This window comes from Sebastes umbrosus, chromosome 8 (genome assembly GCF_015220745.1).
Source record: "Sebastes umbrosus isolate fSebUmb1 chromosome 8, fSebUmb1.pri, whole genome shotgun sequence".
Classification (NCBI taxonomy): Eukaryota; Metazoa; Chordata; class Actinopteri; order Perciformes; family Sebastidae; genus Sebastes; species Sebastes umbrosus.
In genome coordinates, this window is record NC_051276.1 from 23,497,385 (window position 1) to 23,521,593 (window position 24,209).

The 24,209-nt window shown below is 42.7% G+C and overlaps 1 protein-coding gene across 1 annotated transcript in view; it reads left to right on the top strand.

Moving 5' to 3' along the window:
• Positions 1 to 24,209, top strand: part of si:dkeyp-14d3.1 (transmembrane protein 132C) — a 165,186-nt gene that overhangs the window by 112,980 nt on the left and 27,997 nt on the right. The window contains exons 4-5 of the mRNA XM_037778985.1: positions 3,260 to 3,446; positions 22,383 to 22,526. Of these exons, the coding sequence (XP_037634913.1) occupies positions 3,260 to 3,446; positions 22,383 to 22,526 (331 nt within the window). The remainder of the gene's footprint in view (positions 1 to 3,259; positions 3,447 to 22,382; positions 22,527 to 24,209) is intronic.

Below are 24,209 nucleotides of genomic sequence, written 5' to 3' on the forward strand. Positions count from 1 at the left end.
TCAATTTTTTTATCCGTCTGAGACAACGACGCCATCTGCGATCGATTAACTAGTGGACCAGCAGCAGCAGAACTCCATCAGGGAGCGGGTGAAGAGCCTTGATCTGCTGGTGCAGCCTCGCTGCCTCAGCTGTCCAGGCTGGACGGACCCATGGCGGAGCCGCAGGACTATGATGCGGCGGCCCCGATGAGCTGCTGCACTCAGCTCACCCGAGGAACGGGGTCCAGACTTCAGTGACTGTTTTTAAAAAATCTTTTAAGACATTGTTTTACTGCTTAATTTTCCGTTGAACATAATGTTCTTGTTGCTGATTTTTCTCCGAGACAGTGTAATACTCCCAAACGGCCAGCTTTTTCTTTTATTTTTATCTGTAAAGAAACCATATGCGCACACCAGCACAACATAGATAAACATTGGCCACTGCGCCAAATGTCATCTTATTTGCCGATAGGCCGATGGCAGTCAACAAGGCCAATATCGGCCGATACCAATGTTGGGCCGATAAATCAGTGCATCTCTAGTAGTTTCCATTCATTTCCATGTCAATCCAAAGTCAGAGAATCACCATGCATGTCTTTGCATGTCCTTCAACTCAATTTGGTTACACTACTCCCAAGATCCTATTTCTTCTCTTCCCTTCACTCGGCCTCTTTTTTATATCGTTGTCATCTTCTCAGGGCCTCTTTTGAAGTTTTCTGTCACAAAAATGCTAAATTAACAGCATGTCTGCATGTTAAAATGAAGCAGAGGGACTATTTTTCACCCGACAATGTAAATTCGTATAACCTCAATATTTTGTTGGCATTTTTATTGTAGGAAGAAACATAAAAAATCTCATAAAATTCATAGCATTCGCAGCTGCTATTAAACTCTGCCAACTGGATCATGCGAGGAGGGAAATAATTGACATCTCTGAAGGGGGGAAAAAAGCTAATAACAGTCAACTCTTCTGTCTTTTCTGGAGGCCCTTTAACTCTGTGAAGGTGTGAGTTTAGCTCCTCTCCTTGGTAGTGTATGTGCAGTATAATCAGGATTTCATGTCTGTCTCATTGCATGCATAAAGTGCGTGACGCTTGACAGAGCAAGAGTCTGCCTGTGCTGTAGAAAGTAGGCCATTTGGGCTGATGGCTGACACAGGTCCTGTGTGACGCGCGCCGACTCTGGAGCTCTCAAAAGGTTTATTTCTGGACGTTCGGCGTATCATCCGTTAACTTTGTTTTGCCTGATAAACCTCGTGGCTTCGCCGGTCCAAGATTAGCATCTGTATTTTCCCACAGCATTGTGGGACGGTTATGTAAGTCAGCGGTGTCGTACTACGCCTTCAGTGGCCCGGCGCTCTGATTGGTGCGCTGTTATGAAATGTGACACAAGTTATTTGGTTGTCATCTTAATTATTCATACGCACCTCTGTTGGATGTGAAAATTGGGTTGTTGTGCTCTGCTGCGCGACAAATCTGTCATTCTCTCAGAATAAAAGTGAATAATAGGAGAATGATGCGGAAATAGTGTCAGACCTACAGTATGTGAATATGAAGGTAGTGGATAAAACATTTTCTATTATTTATTGTTTTACTGTTTTAGTCCCCTACATTCATAATTTAGGATGTTATACATTGGCTCTGTTGTCTTTCCAAGATGTACCTCATATATTTATTATCTCCCTCTGGTATCGTTTTGTTTGCTCTACTAAATTTTGCTGTAAAAGTTTTTTTTCTGCCTCATACTTTACAGTATTTACTACATGTTATATGCCAGCCCAGTCACACAGCAGTTTGTGAAATAGTCACGAAATTGTATGTATTGATTTGTGTACATAGACACGAATTTAAAATTCATATGTAATCCACGTAATTGTGAACTGGGAAGTATAAAGAGCAGCGAATGTCGCCTCGGGCGGTCAGGGTGGATGGGTTGGACAAAAAACACAGGACTTTCGCCCAGGAGACTAGTGTACGTATCTCGTGTGAAACCAGAAGTCAAAGTTGATTTATTTGTCACGTAACTCCGGTGTTATTTTAACCCAAACCATGATCTTTTCCTGAACCTAACTAAGTAGTTTTTATCACGGAACTTCTGAATGTTACTTACGCCACTTCCGGAGTTAATTCAATTCAAACCACAATCTTTTCCTAAACCTAGGTAGTTTTTGTCATGTAACTTCCGTACGTAAGTTATGCCCCTTCCAGTGTTATTTAAACCCAAACCACAATCTTTTCATGAACCTAACTAAGTAGTCTGTTGCCTAAGCCTAACCAAGTTGATATTTTCCAAACCTAACTAAGTTGTTTTATTTTGAAAAGACACATGGGTAAAGTGTTCTGGACATTCTTAGGAAAAAGCACAAAAAATACATTGGAAATCGTGCTGAGCGTCACGAAAAAAAGAAAAATTTGTGTCTATGTACACAAATCAAACACATTAAATTCTGTGACTATTTCATGAACTGCCGTGAGACTGTGCTGTACACGCACCGTCCTCTCCAAACAAAGTACCAACCGGATTTATTCATCTCTCCTCTTCTCTGCCTCTCTCCTCCCTCGCCATGTTCGAATTACAAGATGCTGTTTTGTGCCGGTGTGCCACAGAGACCATGCATGAAATTTATTGGCCCCGAGTCCCGCCATTTGACACGCAAGACGTGGCTAACAGATCTTGTGCCATTTCCCATCTCCTCCGGCTCCCGTGTAAAGCTGACCTTTCCTGCCTCAGGGCTATATTTAAACTCTGAGCACCAGAGACTTATGGCGCCATGGGGAAATTTTATTATCAACGCTCTCCATTTGTCTGACTTAATTCGGGCCCGCCGTAGATCGTGCCAAAGCATGTTATATATTTACGCTCCGCTACGGCAAACAAGGGCGCCCGACCATCAACACCTTAGCGGGGGTGACGCCTGGTGAAGCATTCCTTTGAACTGCTCTGAGGACCAGCCATGAGATGATTTGGTTCTATTTACAGTGCATTTCACCTGTGGAAAAGTGTGTGAGGAATAAAAGAAAAGGGCTGCGATATTGAAGCAGAGGGTTTACCAGAGAGGCAAACACAAAGGGACTTGACATTTTAAAGAATCTCAGTTGCTAAAATGTCATAGATTTCAGCCACTGACACATTCATCAGCCTTTACTGTTTGTCGTCATTAGAGCAGACAGTAGGTTGAATGAGCTCACCAACACCCACACTCTTTTTCAAACTCTCGCCCAGCCTCCATCTGCTTAACCATTCACTGACACTCTCTTTTTTTCCCCCCGTTCTGTGGCAGGTCTGAGATGGGAGTTCAGAGGGTGCTCCAGGTGGATTTGAAGATGGAAAGCTTTCCGGAGCCGCTGGGCAGCCGCTGGATGGCCTGGCAGGTGGAGTACCCGGCCAGTCGCGCCGCCACACAAGAGGCTGAGACGGAGATCCAACTGGCGCAGGAGGACCTGGCGGGCATCGTGCCCCTGGCCATGGTGAGTAATGCCACTCAGCGCCACACCCAAATAGAAGGCTGCGCTCTCAACACTCTTGAATGTGAAAAATGGAGCGCTATATACACTTTGAATCAACATTTGCATATGTTGTCTTCCAGCACATGAATGAAATATTTTGCACTGGAGATGGCTCAGAATTGCTGCACTCTTAATCATGACTGCTGGCAGCCTGAAGGGGAAAGATGAACGTATTCACCAGCTGGTCACGTGTTTTCTACAGATATTCAAAGACTGATTTAGTAAAAGAAGGATGTTTTACTCAACATTTGTATAGCAGGCTGGGATGTAAGGATCTTTGCATTTACACCTTGCAGAGTTCACGTTGCTAGGTTTCCTGGCATTGAAATACTACTGATAACAGTACATGTATATTAAAAGAAAAGTCTATAGCTTTTATGGTAATCTATTGGCAGAAATGGAATATAAGTATGTTTCCTTTAGTGTATAATAACCGGAAAATAAGAATTGTTGTGTTTTCGTTACCTTAGAATGAGCTGTTAATATCTACGTACTGAGCGGGTCCTCTTCACGGGGTCGTGTCTAGAAGGTAACACCCAAATTGCAGAACTCTCACGAGATGGTTAAGGTTAGGCCTTGAATGGGTAGGGTTAGGATAGGTCTTTGGAAAAAGGAAGAGCTATGACGTCTAAAGTCTGTGGCTGCAGACTGTGTTTCAGGAGCGAGCGGGGCAGAAGGAGAGCATCTGTAGCTCCCAGCAGGCCTCAGACGGGGTCCAGAGTCTGGCTCTGGCCTGAGGGTATGCCTGGAGCTGTGTGTCTGCCTCAGTCAGGCGCTGGTACTATGTTATGTAGATTAAGCCAAGTTCCCCTATAGAACTCCACATCGAGAGCTTTGTTCGGCGACCCAGAGTGCACCGCTTCTGATCTAGATCAAGAGAATTCATGTGAACAAATGAGCGACATCAATTTGTGTTGACTTAATGGAAAGACGTGCTGTCACATCAACACTAATTATAAAAACAAAAAACAGCATTCACTTCTATTTCAGTGCCTCTGTGGTGTCTCAGTGTTATTCTCTAAGTATTGCCCGTAGCTGTGTAGATGATAGATGTATGTGGGTGGCTGTTCCTGGATTCAGAGGAATGCGCAGCGTCCTCACCCACTGATCCATTCTCAGGATAATTGAAGCAATGTGTTTAAAGCTGCAGTATTGTTCCGACTTCCTTCTCTCGCATCCTTTTCATGTCACTGATGTATCAACAGCCTGCTTGCCTTTGCTCTAGGAACACAGAGTTTGCTCCCACACTTTCTACTGACAAAAAGTTGATTTGCATGAGTATCTCGCTGCACTCAAAGACAACTGACCAGAAATTTCTACTGTCAACACATTGTCACTCCCACTCTCACTTTCAACTCGTCAAATACCGCCTCTTGGTCAGTGCCCCCGTGGCATCAGAGACCGACGCACGGGGTCTCCCAGGGACGGTGTGTCACAGTCGTGGTTGACGTTAGCTTCACTGACTAATGACGTATGTGACCAACAACTCACATGACTCACAGGACTGTCGATACGACTCACGTGACTGACGATACTAACGACTCACATGACTTACGTGACTGACGATACGACTCACGTGACTCACGAGACTGACAATACTAACAACTCACGTGACTACCGACTCACGTGACTCACAGGACTGATGATACTAACGACTCACGGGACTCACAGGACTGATGATACTAACGACTCACGGTACTGACGATATCAACGACTCACATGACACACAGAACTGATGAAACGAGTCACGTGAGTCATTAATCACGTGAGTCATTTCATCAGTTCTGTGTGTCATGTGAGTCGTTGGTATCGTCAGTACCGTGAGTCGTTAAGGACTGACGATACGAGTCTCATGACTAACGACTCATGTGACTGACGATACTAACGACTCACGTGACTTACGTGACTGACGATACTAACAACTCACGTGACTCACAGGACTGATGATACTACCGACTCACGTGACTCACAGGACTGATGATACTACCGACTCACGTGACTCACAGGACTAATGATACTAACGACTCACGTGACTAACGTGACTAACGTGACTAACGGGACTAACGGGATTGACGATACAGACGAGTCATCTGACTAAAGACTGACAAAAAGACAACATAAGTCAACGTTCATTTTAGTTTCACACAAACTCAGGTCTCTTGGTTGAAATTCTTGTGTTTGTTTGACCCATACACCACCCTTTCCGCAGCTCTGGACGGACTTTCACACTACTACTTCACTTGCTCCGACCGCCAAATAACACGGCAGGTGGGTTTACATTGGATTTAGTTGAAAGCCCGATTCGTCACATACAATTGCTAAAGGGGGCCTCCGTGCGTCGGTTTCCGATGCCGAGGGGCACTTACCAAACGGCGGTATTTGACGAGTTGGGAGTGAGAAGGGGTTGCTATTGTCTGCGAAATGAAAATCACATTTGATTAAGTTGATTTTATTTGGATGTTGTGCGAGACGGAGGAGGAAACACTTACTCAGTTGTTTGTGTAAAATGAATTCTGTGAAAAGACCACTTCAAAATCTAACTTGCGCTCTTCAATCAATCCTAAAACTGTCACTGCTCTTTTTTACATGGATGAAGGGATTTTAATGGCTCACTATAAATCATGTAACTTTTTTTTCACAGTGGCAAAAGATCCATCTCAATTAACCTGATATTACAATTATTTGCTAAACTTGGCTAAATCAATTAGGGGCAGGGTAATTTGGGCAGGAGCCTCTCAGGAGATAAAGATGAAGTGCTTCATATGTACTAAAACTGTGTGCGTGCCCTGCATGTACATGTTCAGAAAGGCTTCCTCACCTTGATTTGCTATTCTATTGAGAGGACCTGTCAGGTAGAGTCAGTGAAGCAGCTGTGATCATGTCAGAGAGGATACTGTGTATTGAAACGGATCAGGTCCACTGATCAGCGTGTACCTTTGATACTGACATTTCAAACGTTTTCATCATCGGACTCTAACTGAAAACATCTTGATTGGGACAACTTTATTTAGTTTTATTTTGCTCCGCCACAAGACCTTCTCTTCGCTTCCCTACTTTATTTCCTTCAAAGTGCTTCTCCCACACAGAGAACTTCCCAAGGTGCACGGCGTCTCCAGCCACCCCACGGTACTTAACACACAACACAAATACTTATACGGGCAGACACATTCAGAACTCATTAACTCCGTGTGTCTCACACTGTCCCCTTTTCTCTCGCCCTCACTCTTATACACTCACACACACACACACACACACACACACACTAGCATATATAAGGCTTTTGCAATCTGCATGCGCCAATATGAGAGAAGCACACAAGCGAGAAAGAGGAAGGCTGAATTAGATTACTCGGGATCACTGTGGCATGAAAGGCCCACAGATAAGTTCCTCTCCCTTCCCTCTGCTACACTCCTCGCTGATAGAAAAGAGGAAGTAAGGTAATGTAAGAGCAGTGCCGTCAACCTGTCTTACACACATACACAGACGCATCACCCCCCCACCGTCACCACCTTGCCTTCACCGAAGGGAAAACAAAATAGGCGATTCCAATAGAAAGCGAGTTTCTGCACAAGACCTGAAGTCACTAATGGAATAGTGAAGATGGAAATGGAGCAGAGACTTGATATGTGAAACGTTGGTGGACAGAATATATTGATAAGAATGTAGGATGTAGTGGGTGTTATCCAACGTTATCCATGAAACAAATGTCGGATATCTTTAAGAGGGGGAACACCAATCATGCACTATGGGAATATCATAAGGGGAAACCACGCAGAGTAGTGGTCCAACCTAATAACTCAAAAGATGTTGGCGCAGATCCAACAGCATGTTTTTACTATTTCTGCTACAGAGTGTAATCTTTTCTCCAGATGTACATCAGGGGGGGGGACGAGGAAGAGAACAAGTTGATCGACCACAAAGCATTTTCCCACTATTCTGAGGTTCAGATTTGGAAGCCTTATACAAGGAAATGGCTCTTTATATTCAGTATATTGGCCTTGGATGCAAGTGTTGCAGGTTTTTAAGTTACAAGGCAGCCCTTGTAAATGATGGTGATGTTTAAATTCTGTGGATATCTCTAAGACTGCGGTTAGTCAGTATTCAGCAAATGAGCTCAGATATATCGATTTGGCAAGCTTTAAACATTACTCACTCACTTAGCAGAAACATTCCTGGTCGAATGCAAGTCCAATATTCATTCGTGTTTATGCCTCTTGTTTCATTCCCTCAAGTCCTGAGAAAACTAGAATTACCGCCTCGCGGTTGTATGCCTCCGCCAACCGTACAAGCTGCAGTTTACATCCATGTCTGTACAAAAATGTCATCACTTCATCATTTTATCTTGTTAGATGTGTGTGAATTCTAGGGCTGCAACTAACAATTAGTTTCATTGATGATTAATCTAATCTAGTTTCTTGTTTAATCGATTAGTTGTTTGGTCTATAAAATGCCAGAAAATGGTGAAAAATGTCAATCAGTGTTTCCCAAAGCCCAAGATGACAAATGCCTTATTGTCCATAACTCAAAGAAATTCAGTTTACTGTCATAGAGGAGTAAAGAATCCAGAAAATGTTCACATTGCTGGAATCTGAGAATTTTGACTTTTTTTCTTAACTTCTACTGCTACTACTGCTACTCAAACATGTTTTGTGAGGTCACAGTGACTTTTGACCACCAAAATCCAATCAGTTTATACTTGAGTCAAGTTGTGCCAAATTTGAAGAAATTCCCTCAAGGAGTTGATATCGCGTCATCACAGTCCCTGTAACATCAAGCTTCATAGCACTACTTTGAGAGGGCTCATACACTGAGTGGGCACATCTCTTTGCAAATGAAATAAAGTTCTGACTAAAGTACTGCATGTAATAAAAAATCCACAAAGTGTTTTTGAGAATCGATACAGTATCACAAAACATAATATTGCGATACTGTATATTTTTGATATTTTCTTACACCCCTATCAGACGGATGGACAACACGAAAACATAATGCCTCCGGCTACGGCCGCTGCCGGCGTGGAGGCATACAAATCTGTGTCTCCGAGAGCCAAAGTAATGAGCACAACATGGCCAAAGGCTGGTGCTGCAGACTATATTATAGCAATATTACATCACAGACAGTCAGCGTTAATATCACAAAATATTGCTTCACGGAACTTTGCTAAAGTCTCGCTGACTTTGTAGTTACTTTGTAGTGACTCCAAGTAAAGATGAACTAAAAGCCCTTTTTAATGTAGACTATTTGGTGTTGTTAGGGTTACTGTATTTTTTGCAATAGTGAATCATTGTTGTGATCAGCGATGTAGACAATGAATCAAGGTTACAGATGAAAGAGAGAAGAAGAGCAGAGGAGACAAAGAAGGGGGGTGTTTTCAGAGATAGCGGAGAGGCAGAAACACACGGAGAAATTCTCCACTCTTTTTTAATCAAGTTGAGAGGGGAGACTTCACAGAGCATGCTGAAGGCATCTGTTGACACAACAGCTCTGCGGTTTTGCTCTAGAAGGTCCTTTCATCTGTAATTAGCACTAATTAGTCTAATAAGCTAGACTGTATTTTGTCGTAATGGAAAAGCCGCTATAATTGTGTTTTGACCAGAAATAATCTCATAGACTGAAGGAGGATCCATAACTGACCACGGCTCTAAAGGTTATAATGTAATAAAGCTAATGACTATTAGAAATGGGAAGCTTATTTTGGGTTTGATCACATTTATGGCCTATTACTACAATGGCTCCTCCGACCCGTTCCCCAGCCCAATTTATGTCGTGTTCCAAATTACCGTGCCCTTGCTGGATTGATTATTATAAAAATATCTTTTTATTGCATTTTCCCAGCCAAGTGACGGGCTCCGCCACGGGTGACACCTCTGGGAAAGCAGCGACATCGTTTTGAAAAAGGAAACTCTCTTTTTTTTCCCCGTTCCCTTTGAAGCGGGCTCCTCCTGTGTGTGTTGCCACAGACCCACCTGCATTGGGACGGCTCAGAGCGCCGCTCACCACTTTGTCACCAATTTCAAACCGCGAAGCAGGAGTTCTGCAAATGCAGCAATTATTTCAAAAGCAGAAAATGAAAAGAGTACTCAAAAGTTTTAGAGCGAGGAGGCGCCTCAGAACTCTGTCAACTGGAACACTGCTTGCGTGTCCTGGCTTGTCTTCTCTTCACCTGCTTTAGTTTTCTTTAAGATCATTTCCTCTTTTTTCCTCCACCTCTCCTCTATCCCTATAGACAAACATACATTAACCTCTTTCACTCCACCATCTTTACCATAGACCCTTTTTGTCTATTTTAGGGGGGTAGAGGGAGATAGCAGTAGATGCCACATAGAAGTGGTGTACATCATCTGAAAGATGGGAACCTGAAGATTAATTTGAGAAGCAGCTCAACACTATGTGTCAAATTGTTCTAGTCATAAATCATAAATAAAAAAAAGTAATTAATTAATTAAAATAAATTGTGAAAGTGTTTAGAACAGGGCATAGAACATTATGATTTAAGTATATGATAACCATCCCCATGCTATATTATGTCTCATAAGTTGTTGCAGCAATTTTGGGGTTGACACCATTTGTTACACAGATTTGGTGCTAAACTTAACCATTTTTACCACTCAAGAATTGATAAAAAATTATCAATAATCCCTCCAAAATACCACATTAAGACACCAACACCTTGATAAACACCATAGAAAAAGCCATGCTGTGATTTAGTAACAAAAACTTTTGACATTTGGAGATTTCTGCAAGACTCGCATTTTTCTGTGATTGAATGGCGAGCGCTTCTGTTCTGGAAACTACTCAGAAACCCCCTTTTTGTCAACACACGTAGGAAAGCCATTCATCCTCTGAATGCCCTACGTCTCTAGTTTGTGGTTGTAAAGTTTCATGAGGCTGTGAGTATCCCAGACGTCACCACAGGTCATTTTATACAGTGAGGTAACATTTCAAAAAATGGTCTCACTTTATGAAATGGCTACTATGAGGACCAACATCATCACACATGAACACAGTTGACCCCTTCGCTAAGTCCCACCCCTCGAACGCAGACTGGCCAATCATAGTGTAGCATCGGCCGGCTTTCATTCAGGCCGAATGAAATGACTTATCACAGTACAGCAACAGGCACAGATACTGTATTTGTTCTTTTTTTTTTTGTCAGAGCATTTGATTTATTGATCGCTGTCGGGATGTAATGAGAATTCCAACAAATTCAACAAAAGCTGTTTTTGAAGAAGATTATCAACCCTAGCTTTAATATATTAACAATGGTGATTAATTGCCTCCCTTGTCTCCCTCCGCCTCCTTGTGTTAGCATCCTCCATTTCACTTAAAGTGTGAAAGAGATGTGTGTTTTTTTGGGTCATCTAGAGATGGATCTTAAAGGCAGTAATTGGATGCCTGAGCAGATTCCTCTGCACAGTAGGAGGCTGGTCCATTATCTTTTACCATCGTGGAGTAATACGCTCCTGTCTGGGCTGCCCTCATCATCATTACCCATGCTGTGGACGCCTTGTGATGGAGAGGGAGCAGGAGGACAGGGCATACATCATATCTGGACTCATCAGTCTTCCCGCTCCTGCCGAGACACCAAACTGTGCTCACTCACACGAGTGTTTCGCGGGCATAGAGATGAGGAGAAATGAAAGCGGCCGTTTGTATTCACGCACCGCTCCAATGTATCGTTAAACAATACATCATCACCCCGGCCTCCTCTGGCCACTTCTGCTCTCACATGATAAAGTCATCTATCAACATCCTCCGATGAATGTTTCATTTTACTCCTTTCGATTCCATTCCCTCTGTTGCAATGCACATCTCCTTTGCCAGGCAAGTGAGATCTGGAGAGCCATTCATCACGTACATAGTTAGACACACAGACACAAGCACTTATGTGCCAGCTAATCCTGCAGAAATGCCATATGTAATATCATGCAAGCTGTTTATCAAGAGAGTATGTACTGTACACCTTGCTTGAAAGTCATCTAATAACCTCAGCCACTCAGTTCTGCTAGTGCTGAGTCTCTGTTGCAGGTCCTTGCTGTTTTAGTGGAACAGAATAAACATAGCTTTTTTTCCCCATACATACAGTTTACAATAAGGGAGCTGATGGATGGACCCCAAGCGAGCAATCCATTAACATCTACTACAGCTTAGAGGCTGATGATGAAGTGGTAGTACTAATTGATGCTGCCGCAGTGTGCACATGTGGCGTGCTACATGTAATGCTAATTAGGACAACAGGTTGTAACAAATGGTCACTTAATCCAGAGCATGATTAAAGCCCTTGACTCTGTATGGCTTCACATTTTACACATTCCTCAACTCCTTTGCCATCATAGGATGTAGGGCTATTCACCTATCTCCCGGTTTGATACTATCACGACACTTGGGTGCCGATTCAATATGTACTGCGATTTTTTAAGTATTGCGATTCTACAAGTACTGCGATTTTATATTACGATTTATTGCTATTTTTGTTAACTTTTTTAACACTAGACCATGGGAAAAAGTTGAATCATGCAATTCTAGGGACTTTTACTTTGGAAAATATCTAAATTGATAGTGTAAAAATGTTTGATTTTCAGCACATTTGTAGTCAGAGATGTCCTGAAGTCAAATATATCAGTCATTGTCAGGCATTATTTATAAAAAAAAAAGAATTTCAGCAACCCAAAATTCAAAGAATAAAGACATTTCCCTCACAAATTAGTGGCATTTTCTGTTTAATTTATAAGGGACATGTAAAGTTTTATACTTCTAGGGAATATAATCTAATCAATCTTATTTCCATAGATGTATTTTGTATATACAGTTCCCTGTTTTAACACCTTATTTTGAAAACAGGACGTAGTCACACGAGTATACTTCCGCTAACTTCACCAAGTCCGTTGCTAGCACTCCCGTCAGCTCCATTCTCTTTATACATCCATGGTCAGCTCTATCGGGGCCTTTTGAATGCATTTAAGATAATTGTCAGTATATGGGTGCTCTATTGTAGCGTTGGCCACGGAGATGCTAGTGACGGCTGGCCTGACCGCATGTTACCGCAATACGATAACGTTTCCTGTCCATGGCAGAGTTAGTATGCAGCTTTAGCCATCATGTCTAGCTCTGCTTCTCCTGCAATGTGTGAAACCCAAAGTGTTTCCATACTTTACTGTATGTGTAGTGTTTACCACTTTGAATTTAAAATGTGAGGGTGCAGGTCGTAACCACGCAGACCCGTTTTCTACTTCCCTGCGGGCTGCAGTTTGTTTTGGTTGACGGATACGGAACAGATATGACGTCGTGTTACTCAGACTACAACAATAAAAGCGGTAATTTCCTTCCACCTCTGCATAAACTCAAATGAAGCAAATATATTGATTCTGGCATTAAAAAATATATTTCAAAATCGTAAAAAAAATTGTGGTACATAGGTAAATCTATTTTTTTATCCCAACCCTAGTAGGATGTAGCTAAAGGTATTCGGGAGGACTGGCATGACTCATTTTTACTGTGACTGCATGTGTGGTAACAAGTGAGGAAGTGAGTAAGTGAACTGCTGTAGCTTTTCATGACACCGCCGCACACTGGGAGTTACTTTAAAAAAGAGCAGATACACAGAGGTTTAATAGCAAATTCCTCCAGTGTCACTCAGGAAGACGATATACCCTGAAATGCTCTTGTAATTGAAAGGCCTGAAAGTGAGTGGGATGGGTTTGTTACCTTTTAAAAAACACACACTCACACAACCTCCCTTGTGCAGTATGTGATTAGAGCTTTAGAAGAATACATTTCACCGCCGCTGAGCCTATTTCTGCAAAGGCTCGCTCATTACGGTGACATCAGAAAAGTCGCCATTAAGAAAGCTAACCTTCCCGCGATGCTTCTGAAAGCTCCTCCGGCAAGTGAGGTCATATCACTTGTTTGCTGCGCTCGGGAGATGACCCACAATGCATTGTGTGACTCACGCATTTGTGTAAAAAGTTTATTTTGCTAACCGCAGACCTGTGCCCTTTGGAACCACTTACATTCTGGTTTCTCTAATTGAATGCTGTGAACCTTCATCCCCGTCGCTGTAGCCCTCTTTGTGCTCCTAAACCTGTCAGTTATGGTGGAAATAGTTTGTACAGCGAGGCAAAAAAAATAAATAAGCAGGGATGAAGTGAAGGGCGGGATCCAGACTGACAGATCAATCTCACAGTGACAGTGTCTGCACACGACCATTTCTCACATCTCCCAATAATTGTTAACATCCCACTCCACAGTGTGGCCAGCTTCTATTCATTCTGACTTTAATCTAGGCCCACTGAGGTTTGAGAGGAATGTGTGTATTTTTTTTTTTAGCGGTAATGGACTCTACAGTGGAGCTGACCTTTGTCCCTGCTGAGAGAGGTCTGTGTCCAGAGGGCAGCTAAGCCAAGCTAAGCCAAGCTAAGCTGCCAGTATGGATCTCGATCAGAGCCGGGTGAAGAAATCAGACCAGAGATCAGGGGGTCAGCCCCTGCAGGCATGGTTGGCCGTCGGTGAAGAACTCTTCATCGATCGGCCAGAGTGTGATAGATATTGGGCTGAAATTGAAAAGACTGGCGCAGGCAGGGTTGTTTCCTCGCCTTCTAGCCTCCGGGCCCCAGACTCGATGGGCGAACAGCGGGGGCACCGGAGAGACATCGCGGTACCGGAGCCAGCTTCAGTCAATGCACCCGCCAGGCTCCCCTCCCCTGAGCCCCTGCAGCTCTCTCACTCATCTCTGGGTGAGCACAGAGTTGGTGCCTGACCTTGATTCTTCCTGACTGTTGTTGAAATTCACCAGGGATGCCCGCTCCTCCCTCCTGACCCATTGATCTAGATGTATTACAGGTATGGTATTCATGAGAATTGCAGGGGATTCGTCCTATCAACGTAACATATTGTACTTCTACGTCCGGCCATGTTTTATTCATAAGCTCCTTTTCGCAGCATGAGGTGTAATTCGTGGCCGCCGGACTCAAGAGGGTGGATCCGTCCCTCCAGCACCAGCCCTCGATAATACTTAACTTTGTCCTAAAAGTACAGACAGTAATAAGCCCTCTGTTAATGTGCTCGAATTATTGGACAGGCGTGTTTATAAGAGATGCCCTTGGGGTACTGGAAGTACTATAACAGCAGTTCATAAACCTATACCAAAGAACGTATATTGCTAAGAAGTGAAAGTCCATTCTTCATCCCATTGCACGGTCAGCGCCCAGCAGATTTAAAAAGCTCTGCCGGAGAGGCCAGACACACTGCCACCTGACGTTAAAGATCAAAGTAGGCTCTACATATGTTGACCGTCATCTTTTCTTGTAAAATGTTCGGTGTAATCGGTAACACCGGTGTCACAAGTTTATTAACCGGTGGGAAAATTTCCTCACCATCACATCCCTAGCAGGAAGCTGGCAGAACCGGATATGTAATATGAGCGTGCAGGGCGGTGCGGTCCCGTGAGTCGGATGCACGTTCATTATGCCGAGGAAAGTAACTGTTCATACTGGGATGTTGATTTACCTAAAAAAAAAAGTATCCGCTGATTTACAGACGTCTCTTTATACATCCATAGCCATGGACTCATTGGCGTTTACAGTCCACAATGTCGGCAGCGCATCTAGCGGCTATTGTCAAAAAAGCACCAGAGTTTTGCTTCTTTGTTTCTATACTCTTTGCCTAGACTATTTCATGTCACACAGAAAATGTCTTCCTTTGCATTCTCAGTGTCTCTTTTGAAAACAATGCATTTAAGATAAACCCTTAAACTCTTTTCATTGTATAAAATGAATTATACTGCCGTCAACCCGTGTAGACTGAGGAATCAGGGACAGTTCATAATGTAATTAATATTTGTGGGGGGATTTGTCCTGTCAGCAGCTTGTCATAGTGACAGATCCCCACAGTCAAAGTTTACCCGTAAATCATGTGCACTCATAAATAATTTACAGTTGGGAGCATTTCGATGTGACTAAAACATCAATACCGTCCCTGAACTGCCGTGTGAATCCTCTTGCATAACTGACCAAGCAGCTCAGATGAAGAGGAGCGAGTTCCTAAAATGTCATTGGTTGCCCTTCTTTTGAAGTTTGCGAGGGCAACAAGAATACAACATAAATCATTCCACCACTGAGTCCATTATAAGCTGCAGCGCCGTTTCCTTCAGGTACTGAGAGAAGTGACGGGGAGGATCAGTGCCAACCATTTGTCGTCTGATGTTCTCTTTCTTATCGTGCTGCTTTCACAGTCACACTGGCCCGATCATCATAAGTGAAATTCAGGTCAGACGTTCAGAAGTAAAAATGCTTTATTCTTTTTATTTCAGTCAGAGACATTTAACAGTAAGTCAAGGAACTGAATATTTAAAGGAAGTTATAGGGAGGTTAGATTCTGTGGGAGAATAAAATCCTCCCTTAAAGGAAGTGTTCGACATTTTGGGAGTCTTTCCATCACTGTGACGTTATCAGGCAACCAGCAGATACTCTGGGAAGACACTGCTTCCAGCCAAGAAAAACTCCCTGTAAAACCACAGCTTGTCTTTTTACTCTTTTGTTTTTGTACCAATTAAACAAACAAGAAATAACATTTTAGTTAACTAGCTTTAGAGGTGCTGGTAGATTGTTTTTTTTTTTTACCTTCTGGACAGAGCAATGCTAGCTGTTTCCACCTGGTCCTAGTCTTTATGCTAAACAAAGTTAATTGGGAGATGACTGTAGCACCAGACAGATATGAGAGAGACATTTTGCACGGCGTATGTTGTGTTTGTTTACTAGGAAGTACATGTTTTTTTTGGGGTGATGAGACGCTCTGTTTCCGCCAGCCAGACGGCCCGTAACGTTAGAGAGTGTGCGAGAGAGACTTGAGACAGCCATTCCAAGCTACTACAATGTCGTTGTTTCAGATGTGAAAAAGGCAGACATCAATTTTGATAAACATGTCATTTAATAAAAAATAACCTCACCAGATGATTCATCTAATTTATTGATCTCAGCATGCCCTTGTGTAAAATAGCACTTACTGTCTATAGATTGTCGCCGCTCTGTGGCCAATTATGGGTATTGCAACATATGCATTTCTAGTCTATAGATATATATATCTAAGTGCGTTGCTCTTCAGATTTTTTCGGGCGATAATGCATCAGGCCGGCACATATGGGCACTTCGCAAAAAGTCAATAGACAGCTATAGTCTATAGCTTGGAGCCATAAAGCCCCTCAATTATATAATTTTTAAGTCATGGTAGAGGAGCAAATCGGAGATCAGTGTTTTGGGATTTATTGTTGGTGCAACCAACTACACAGCAACTCTTCGGCATAGTGTTATTACTGGATCGGCTCCACTATCAAAGCAGTCATCAGGTTAGTCTTCTCCCTACCAGCCAACAGTACTGAGCAGATCAGATCTCAGACAGGGCACTGCCACACACTGGAGATGGGCTCTTTGTGCGCCACGTACTGCTGCCACCTTCATCCGGTCCGCCGGGGGAAGAAGCGAGGAAAAAGGGGGGAAAGGGAAGGCCGGGGAGGAAGTGGCTCATTGTTGGAGGAGCAAAGAGTGGGAAGAGAAGAGAAGGGAGCAAGAGAGAGACCCTCATTAAAAGGCAGCGTGTTGGCTTCACAATCATCCCACCACTTCAATGCGCTGTCATGCAGTGATGTATCGCTCTGCATGGTGCTACCAAGGCCTTTATTCCCACTCTCCTCCATGTTTCTCGCTTCCAGCCAATTAAACGCCCACTGGAATAGAAGGGAGGAAGTGCCACATTGAGCATTGCACAATGTGGAGAGAGGAGCTGATGAAAGGACATGCCTCTTTTAGTCTGCTTAATAGCTTCAGGACATTGTCTGAGTGGCGTTTAATGTCTACAGCATATAATTCACTATCCCTCTACTCGCATTTCGGTTTCCTTACACGTACGCATGCTTTATCGCCGAGGGTCGCAAATGTTTATCAGAACTATGAATATTTCATTTAGAATAGGTTAGTTGACTATTGGCATACTTCATGGCCCCTTTTAATGCTTTCGCTCTAGAAATCCCATGAAAGATCATAAAGAGACTCGTGTCCAATGACAAGTCATTAATCGTGGTGGTAAAAGCACCAGATTAGGTGTTCTGTTTTACAGGTTTTTTTACTACCCTGACTTGTGATTTTGGGTTTATCTGGTAAGCTTGTTGGCTTTAGGACCGCCACCACAATAAGGGGCTGACAGGACTAGGCATACACTAAGCATAAACACTGTGTTTACCACCCTCTCTGCTCTCTGCTGCGCCATGCATAATGCAGGCCCTAAAATCCCCAACTCAACACTGTGCTTGACCTGCTCATTTGTTGTCGTAGCCAGGATGGCGAGGCCAGAATGTGGATGTGCAGAAGCAGAGGCTAATCGCAACAGCAGGACGGGCAGCGGCTTCGCTACTTCTCATGCTGCCCGTGTCACTCAGGCTGACACCATAAATCTCACTTATTTTCAGATCCAGCCGAGACACAGGCAGAAATTACGGCCCCGAACACATTACCAGCCACAGCAGTGTGCTGAATGCTAACGGAGGGATCCTTGATAAAGCAGACAGGCAGTTCTCCCACAGATTATTGAGCAAAATCTGTGAGACGTGAGGGGGCAGATTGGCTAGTAAAGAAAAGCACCAACACCGGCGTCAACAGATGAGAATCATATGAACTGCAAAGCATAAAGCATGCATAGAAACTTCTTTAAAAATATTAAGAAGTGTGTTCGTACAACTGGATTTCTGTCACGTTCTTTGTTTAAGAATTTCTATGTTAAGTGCTATAGAAATGATATTATAATACACCATACTTACTGGAGAGGCAGAAAGATGGGAACATGACAATGGGGAGGCAGAGAGGTGAAGGACAGAAATTAGTCACAAAAATGTCAGTTCTGATCAATGCTTCTCATAGAGGTCTTTTTTAAGGTGCTGCATGTAATAGCCTCAGAGAGGACATACTTCTGATTGGCTCGGTGTGCATTATTTTCAGATATGCACAGCTGTTACTTTGCGACCTCATCACTATTCTAAACTAATGTTCACAGGTGATAGGCTACTTGTTTCAGGTGTTACTAGGCGATGGCTTCTTCTACTTCTACTTGGCTGGTGTGCCAACCGGCCACAGCGAGCAACTGCCCGCGGACCTGAGAGACCCTCGGGCATCCCAAAAGCTCCAGGTTCACTATGTGGTGTAATAATTGTGAGAAAATGAGGACATTACCAACATGCTCTGGCTATACTGCATTGTGTAATTTTGTTAGATTTGTCTGGAAAGCTGTTGGATTATTATTTGATACAAAGGTAGAGTCACTGCAGAGTTAGTTTAGCTCTGAGTATATCTAGTGAATGTACAGTGGACGTTTGTGCAGAAATAAAGGCTGCAGCTCCTCCAGACCAACAGAGGTTTTCCGTGTCTTGTGAAGTGACGGAGTTCCGCAGCGAGAAACATTGTCGTCTCGTTACCGACCGGGTGCCGGTGTCTCCCTGCGGGCGGAGACGACAACGTTACTCACTGCGGAGCCCCGCTGCTTCCACCTGCGCTGAGGCAGGAAAAGCCAACACTGGGATCAGCATTGAAATATAGAGTGATATTGTGGTTTTAGCTGACGTGTGTCGCCTCACTGTTTTGAGCGATGCTCGTTCATGTCTATTTAGAGCGAGCAAGCGCGAGCTTGACGCTGACTTTCGTTGATTTCACAACCACAGGTGTCGCTGTTAACAAGCATTTCTGAAAGTTACAAATAGTCCCTTTAAGACAGAAAACGGAAACCAGTTTTACTTTGCAACGCATCTCCATCCCTTAACTCCTGTTCAGGCTGTTTAATTCAGACTTTATGTTAACTTCATCTGAACATTGTTTATAGCCTACTGGGTGTTATCAAGGATTACTATCATCTTTTATCCCTTAAATGCACATAGGACAGATGTGGGCATTTAGTAACATTTTTATATCCTGCAAGCAGCACACTTAAGAAACACACATTGCTACATGTAGCACCTTTTAATATTCTAAAACGAAGGACCATAAAAACAAAGCAGGTACAGAACTATGGTTAAAATACATTTTGTTGAAATTCCCCTTTACGACATCCCAAGTAAGAAACTCATTAATCTCTGACTATAATAAAAAACTCTCATCAGGTTTCACAGGCCCAAATGTCATTGCTTCTCCTTTCAGACTACTGTACGATGACTGAGTAACGCTGCTGGTCTCCATTTTGTGTTTAATTGCGCCGTCTATCTCTGAGTGTGTGGACCATTGATGCATCACTGTGGGATCCCGCTGTGGCTTATTACTGCCAGGCCCTGCTCTCTGCTGCTCTCAACCTGCTGGGTCATCTCCAGCTGCTGTAATCTAACATTAGCCTCCGCTTTCACCAGGTCCCAGCCATTTACCCCATCATGTATTATAGATGACCCTCTGGAAATGGAGGAATCCCAGCAGACACAGAATTAATTTACAGCAACCCTCGATTTTAAGGGGAATTGAATCAAAGTCGGAGGCACAGCGAGAAGGGAGGGGGGGGAGGGTTTATATTGCCGTATAACACTGTCACAGTCTATAAAATTGTAATGAAAAGCCATTTGAAGATTAAGTGTTTTTTTGTGATTCATCGGTATCTCTTGGCTCAACTAATAATCATTTCACTCCAAAGCTGACTGGTCTCAGTAATTGATGCTTACAAACGACCAGGCTCCTTTCAACCAAACTTAATCCTCCTTTTCTCTTTTTTTGAATGGCTCTGATTCACAAGCTCACAAACACAGGGGGGAAGTCTTTAGAAACCGAGTTAAGAGGGCAGTGTACAAATCTTGTGTACTTCTCCGGCGACAATGGGATACGCATGAATGTGGTGACAGGAAGTCGGGCACTGTGGATTGGTTCCTGTCTGCGCTTGTCAGGTTTAACAATATTACTCTAAACAAATGTGACATTTTATTCAACAGGCATCGCTCCGGAGTTAGATTTCTCTGTTAAAAGAAAAATAATAGTAGCTACCTCAACAGAAAAGCAATGAAATGTCTTCAGTGCTGGCAAAGCTTCAATACAGTGCCCAAAAAAAAGGTGTCTTAGGGTTCCTGTCCATTGAAATTAAAGAAATCAGAGCAGGGCTTTCGTGTGAGACCATCCCAATGGCAGCAGCTTAAAATGAGAGGCCTTTGTCGCGCTGAGCAATTAGCTAAAGAAAGTCATTTCAGTTCCCCAATAGCAAGAAAGCCATGTTCGCCGTATAGTACAAGTATTGAGGTGTACACTTTGACCTCAATGGCAGCTATTTACTGAGCTGCCCAGGGTTCCCTAACAATCTGTGTAATTGTGAAGCAATTTCTTCAAACCAATGTTCATGTGTGACTTTAGAGAGAAAAAGTTACCTCAGACTTATCTTAATTGGCCCCAATTATCCTCTGAGACAATAGTGGTGTGTGGGTGTGTGTGCATAATGAAAGGTTAAGATTTATGTTCAGAGCGATGAAGCCGCGCCATCGAACTTAAAGAACCAAGGCTGTCTGGATCACTGAGGTCACTCACTAAGAGTACCTTTAATGCAGCCCAGTGGCAAATTGCAGCCTTGATGATTTTTATAGAGTCTAGTTAAGGCTGATTGGCCAGTAAGTACCAATTTACACAGGACAGAGTCCTGGCAGGTTAAGCCTCATCAAGACATTTAATACACTGTATTATTCTGCCAAAATACAGTAAATATACATTTAGTTAACTACACATGAGATCAGACCTGAATTTTTGGTGCCTATTTTACTAACCATTCAGAGCGCGTGCCCGTCTGGAACGGGCCGATGCTTGGCCCCCAGAAGTGCTACTTGCAGCATTGTCGAGGACAATGTTTGCACCCGCCAAGTGTGAAGTTGATTTTGATGAAAGGTTCTTGAGATATGCAAAGGACAATCATATATACATATATACATACCACATCCAGACAGACAGAGATTCCTTCCTTCATTAGATGATGCTGCTACAGCTCCACCTATTGGCCAAATGGCTAGGTAATTACACATGCATAAGAGAGGAGGGTAATCGCAACAACCACAGAGACTGCAAAGAGTGCCTTCAAATTGCTGTGGATCCAGGATGAATGAAAGCCGGATCGACCCTGGCAACAGAAACCTTCAGTGACTTCACGTGATGATGTGTTTGAGAAGAGACGCAGATGATTCCTAGAAAAATGTTCATGTAATAGAGCGTGAATAATCTCCCAACATGAAATAGAATTCTTTAAGCCTCTCATTTGTCTCCTGTCGATAATCAAGTAAAATCAAAACGTTATCCGTAATTTTGGTGACCAGCCAACCACAATGTTATCCTAATTATATTCATCAATTAGCTGGCTGAAGAGCGTGGCAGTGAGGGGAACGTTTTGTGTTTATCCTGATAATTGCATTCACAATAATTAGAACAACCCCTGAATAATTATGGTTATTATTGTTAATTTTATATTTAGCAACTCAGCTAAGAAACTGAAAAGTAGCGATTCAAAAATCACACAAAACGCTGCACGTTGCACCTTTAAAAGGGTGAAGAAATCATTTCCAGGAGACCAAAGGTGTACAGTGGACCTGGCACAATCGAATTTAAATAACAAAAACATGTATTTTTAGCTGCTTTAAGATTGTCCCGGACAATGTGCTCACCAGCTGCCATCAGTCATTAGCTGTTTCCACCCAGCAGTGGTTCTATTTCACAGCAGTTTTTCCCTATAATCACGTATTGAGCGCTGATTGTGAAAAACCTCTTTAGGACATTTTCAATACAACGCACTTGTTACCTGCACCTTTTCCATTGTTTCTGAGCTACTAATCACTGGCTGTCTGTTATTGGGTGGATTAGAGACCTGCCAGGCTTTCGACCACTGCTGTGCTGATCTCTCTCTCTTTCTTTGTGTCTCTAGGACTCCGAGATTTTGAACACCGCCGTGCTGACTGGGAAGACAGTGGCTGTTCCAGTAAAGGTGGTGACCATCGGAATAGACGCTTCTGTCACTGACGTCTCCGAAGCAGTGAAGTGTCGCTCTACAGATGAAGATGTGGTCAAGGTCAGTAATGATGTTGATATTGAAAGAGAAACGAGCCTCTGTAAGTTTCAATCAACCTGTTTATATCATAGACTGTATATAAGAATTGGACGTATTTACCGTGATGTCACCCATTGGTTTGTGGACTGCCGTTTTGAAGCCTCGAGTTTGGCATTTTGGCCATCACCATCTTGGCTTTTAGCAACCAAGGCATTTTGAGGTGACCAAAATGTTACAATGAACTTTCATGAACTGAAAACACACTGTAAAAGGGTTAAAGTTGTAAAAGGAAAACATGGACAGCTCCAAGACCGGACAACACTGTGGTAGTGACCTGTCAATCACAAGGTAGCCACGCCCTAAAGCATATCCTGCTTTATGGTCTATTTGACCCTAAATGGGAGCACAATTTACTAAATGAACATCATGCTGTACTGAAGAAGACTTGAGACTAGTGATTGAGACCATAAACTCATGTTAACAATGTTTACTGAGGTAATAAATCAAGTGAGAAGTAGGGTCATTTTCTCATAGGCTTCTATACAATCAGACTTCTTTTTGCAACCAAAGGAGTCGCTTCCTGCTGGCTATTAGAAAGAATGCAAGATTAAGGCACTTCTGTATTGGCATCACTATTCAGACCCCGAGGTAGCCCACTCATATCGACTCTAAAACACAGTAGTGTCGAAACGTTTGTCTGTTTTCATTAATATAAGCTGCAAATCAATCGGTATGTTTCGGTCCCTTTTTTCACTTGGAAGTTTGCTGTCCTGAGCCTGAGACCCCTTTCACATAGTAGTAGTGAAGTAGTCATGTAATCCATTGTTAATTATATAAAGATATTGATTGTAGCTGCTTTAAGTCTTTGAAAATGTCCTCACTGTAGATGCAGATGGGGAGCTGTAACATGGTTGTAGATGTACAGTTGTAAGGCAAAGGTCTGTACAAACGTATACTCTAACAGCACTGCTCAGTGGAAGCAGTGGTTATAAGAGCCCACTCATAGCATGACCTTGAGTAAGTAGAGTTTATTGCTTAGCTGCATTGAAGAATACATGGAACTAGAGATTGAGACCATAAACATATGTTTACAATGTTTACAATGATTAATTTTTTCAGACCCAGAGGTTGCCTACTGGTTTATATATACATTTTCAATTTGCACAAAACCTGAGTGGAGATGCGGAAAATTACAAAAAAAAAAACAACAACCCTGAAATATCACAAAAAGGGTTTTACATTTGGTTGAGATGGAAAAGTTGGTGTATTGATAAAGAAAACTGCATTAAGTGCAATGGAAACAGACTTAGCAACCAAGTCATGACGTGCATGAAGCATGTGACTTAAACGTCCACTGAAGAGACAAGAAATAGCAGCAACGAAACCATCAGATGGAGCGATGAGAAGACTGTAACTTTCCTCAAATTAATGCATTAAACAAACAGAAATGTGTCTTCTTCTGAAATGCTTTATTGGCAGCCGACCGATGGGAATGCATATTGATCAGATTTTCTGGTAATTTGTTTCAAATTTGTACATTTGCCTGCATAACACATGTAATTGATTTATATTTAATTAATTAAAATACTGATAAATGTATTATTTAAAATGTGTGCAATCACTTGGATTTACCATAATAGACTGTTTGCAAGTCTATCTTGTTTATTAGAGCAATATTAATTCAATTCAATTTATTTTTATATA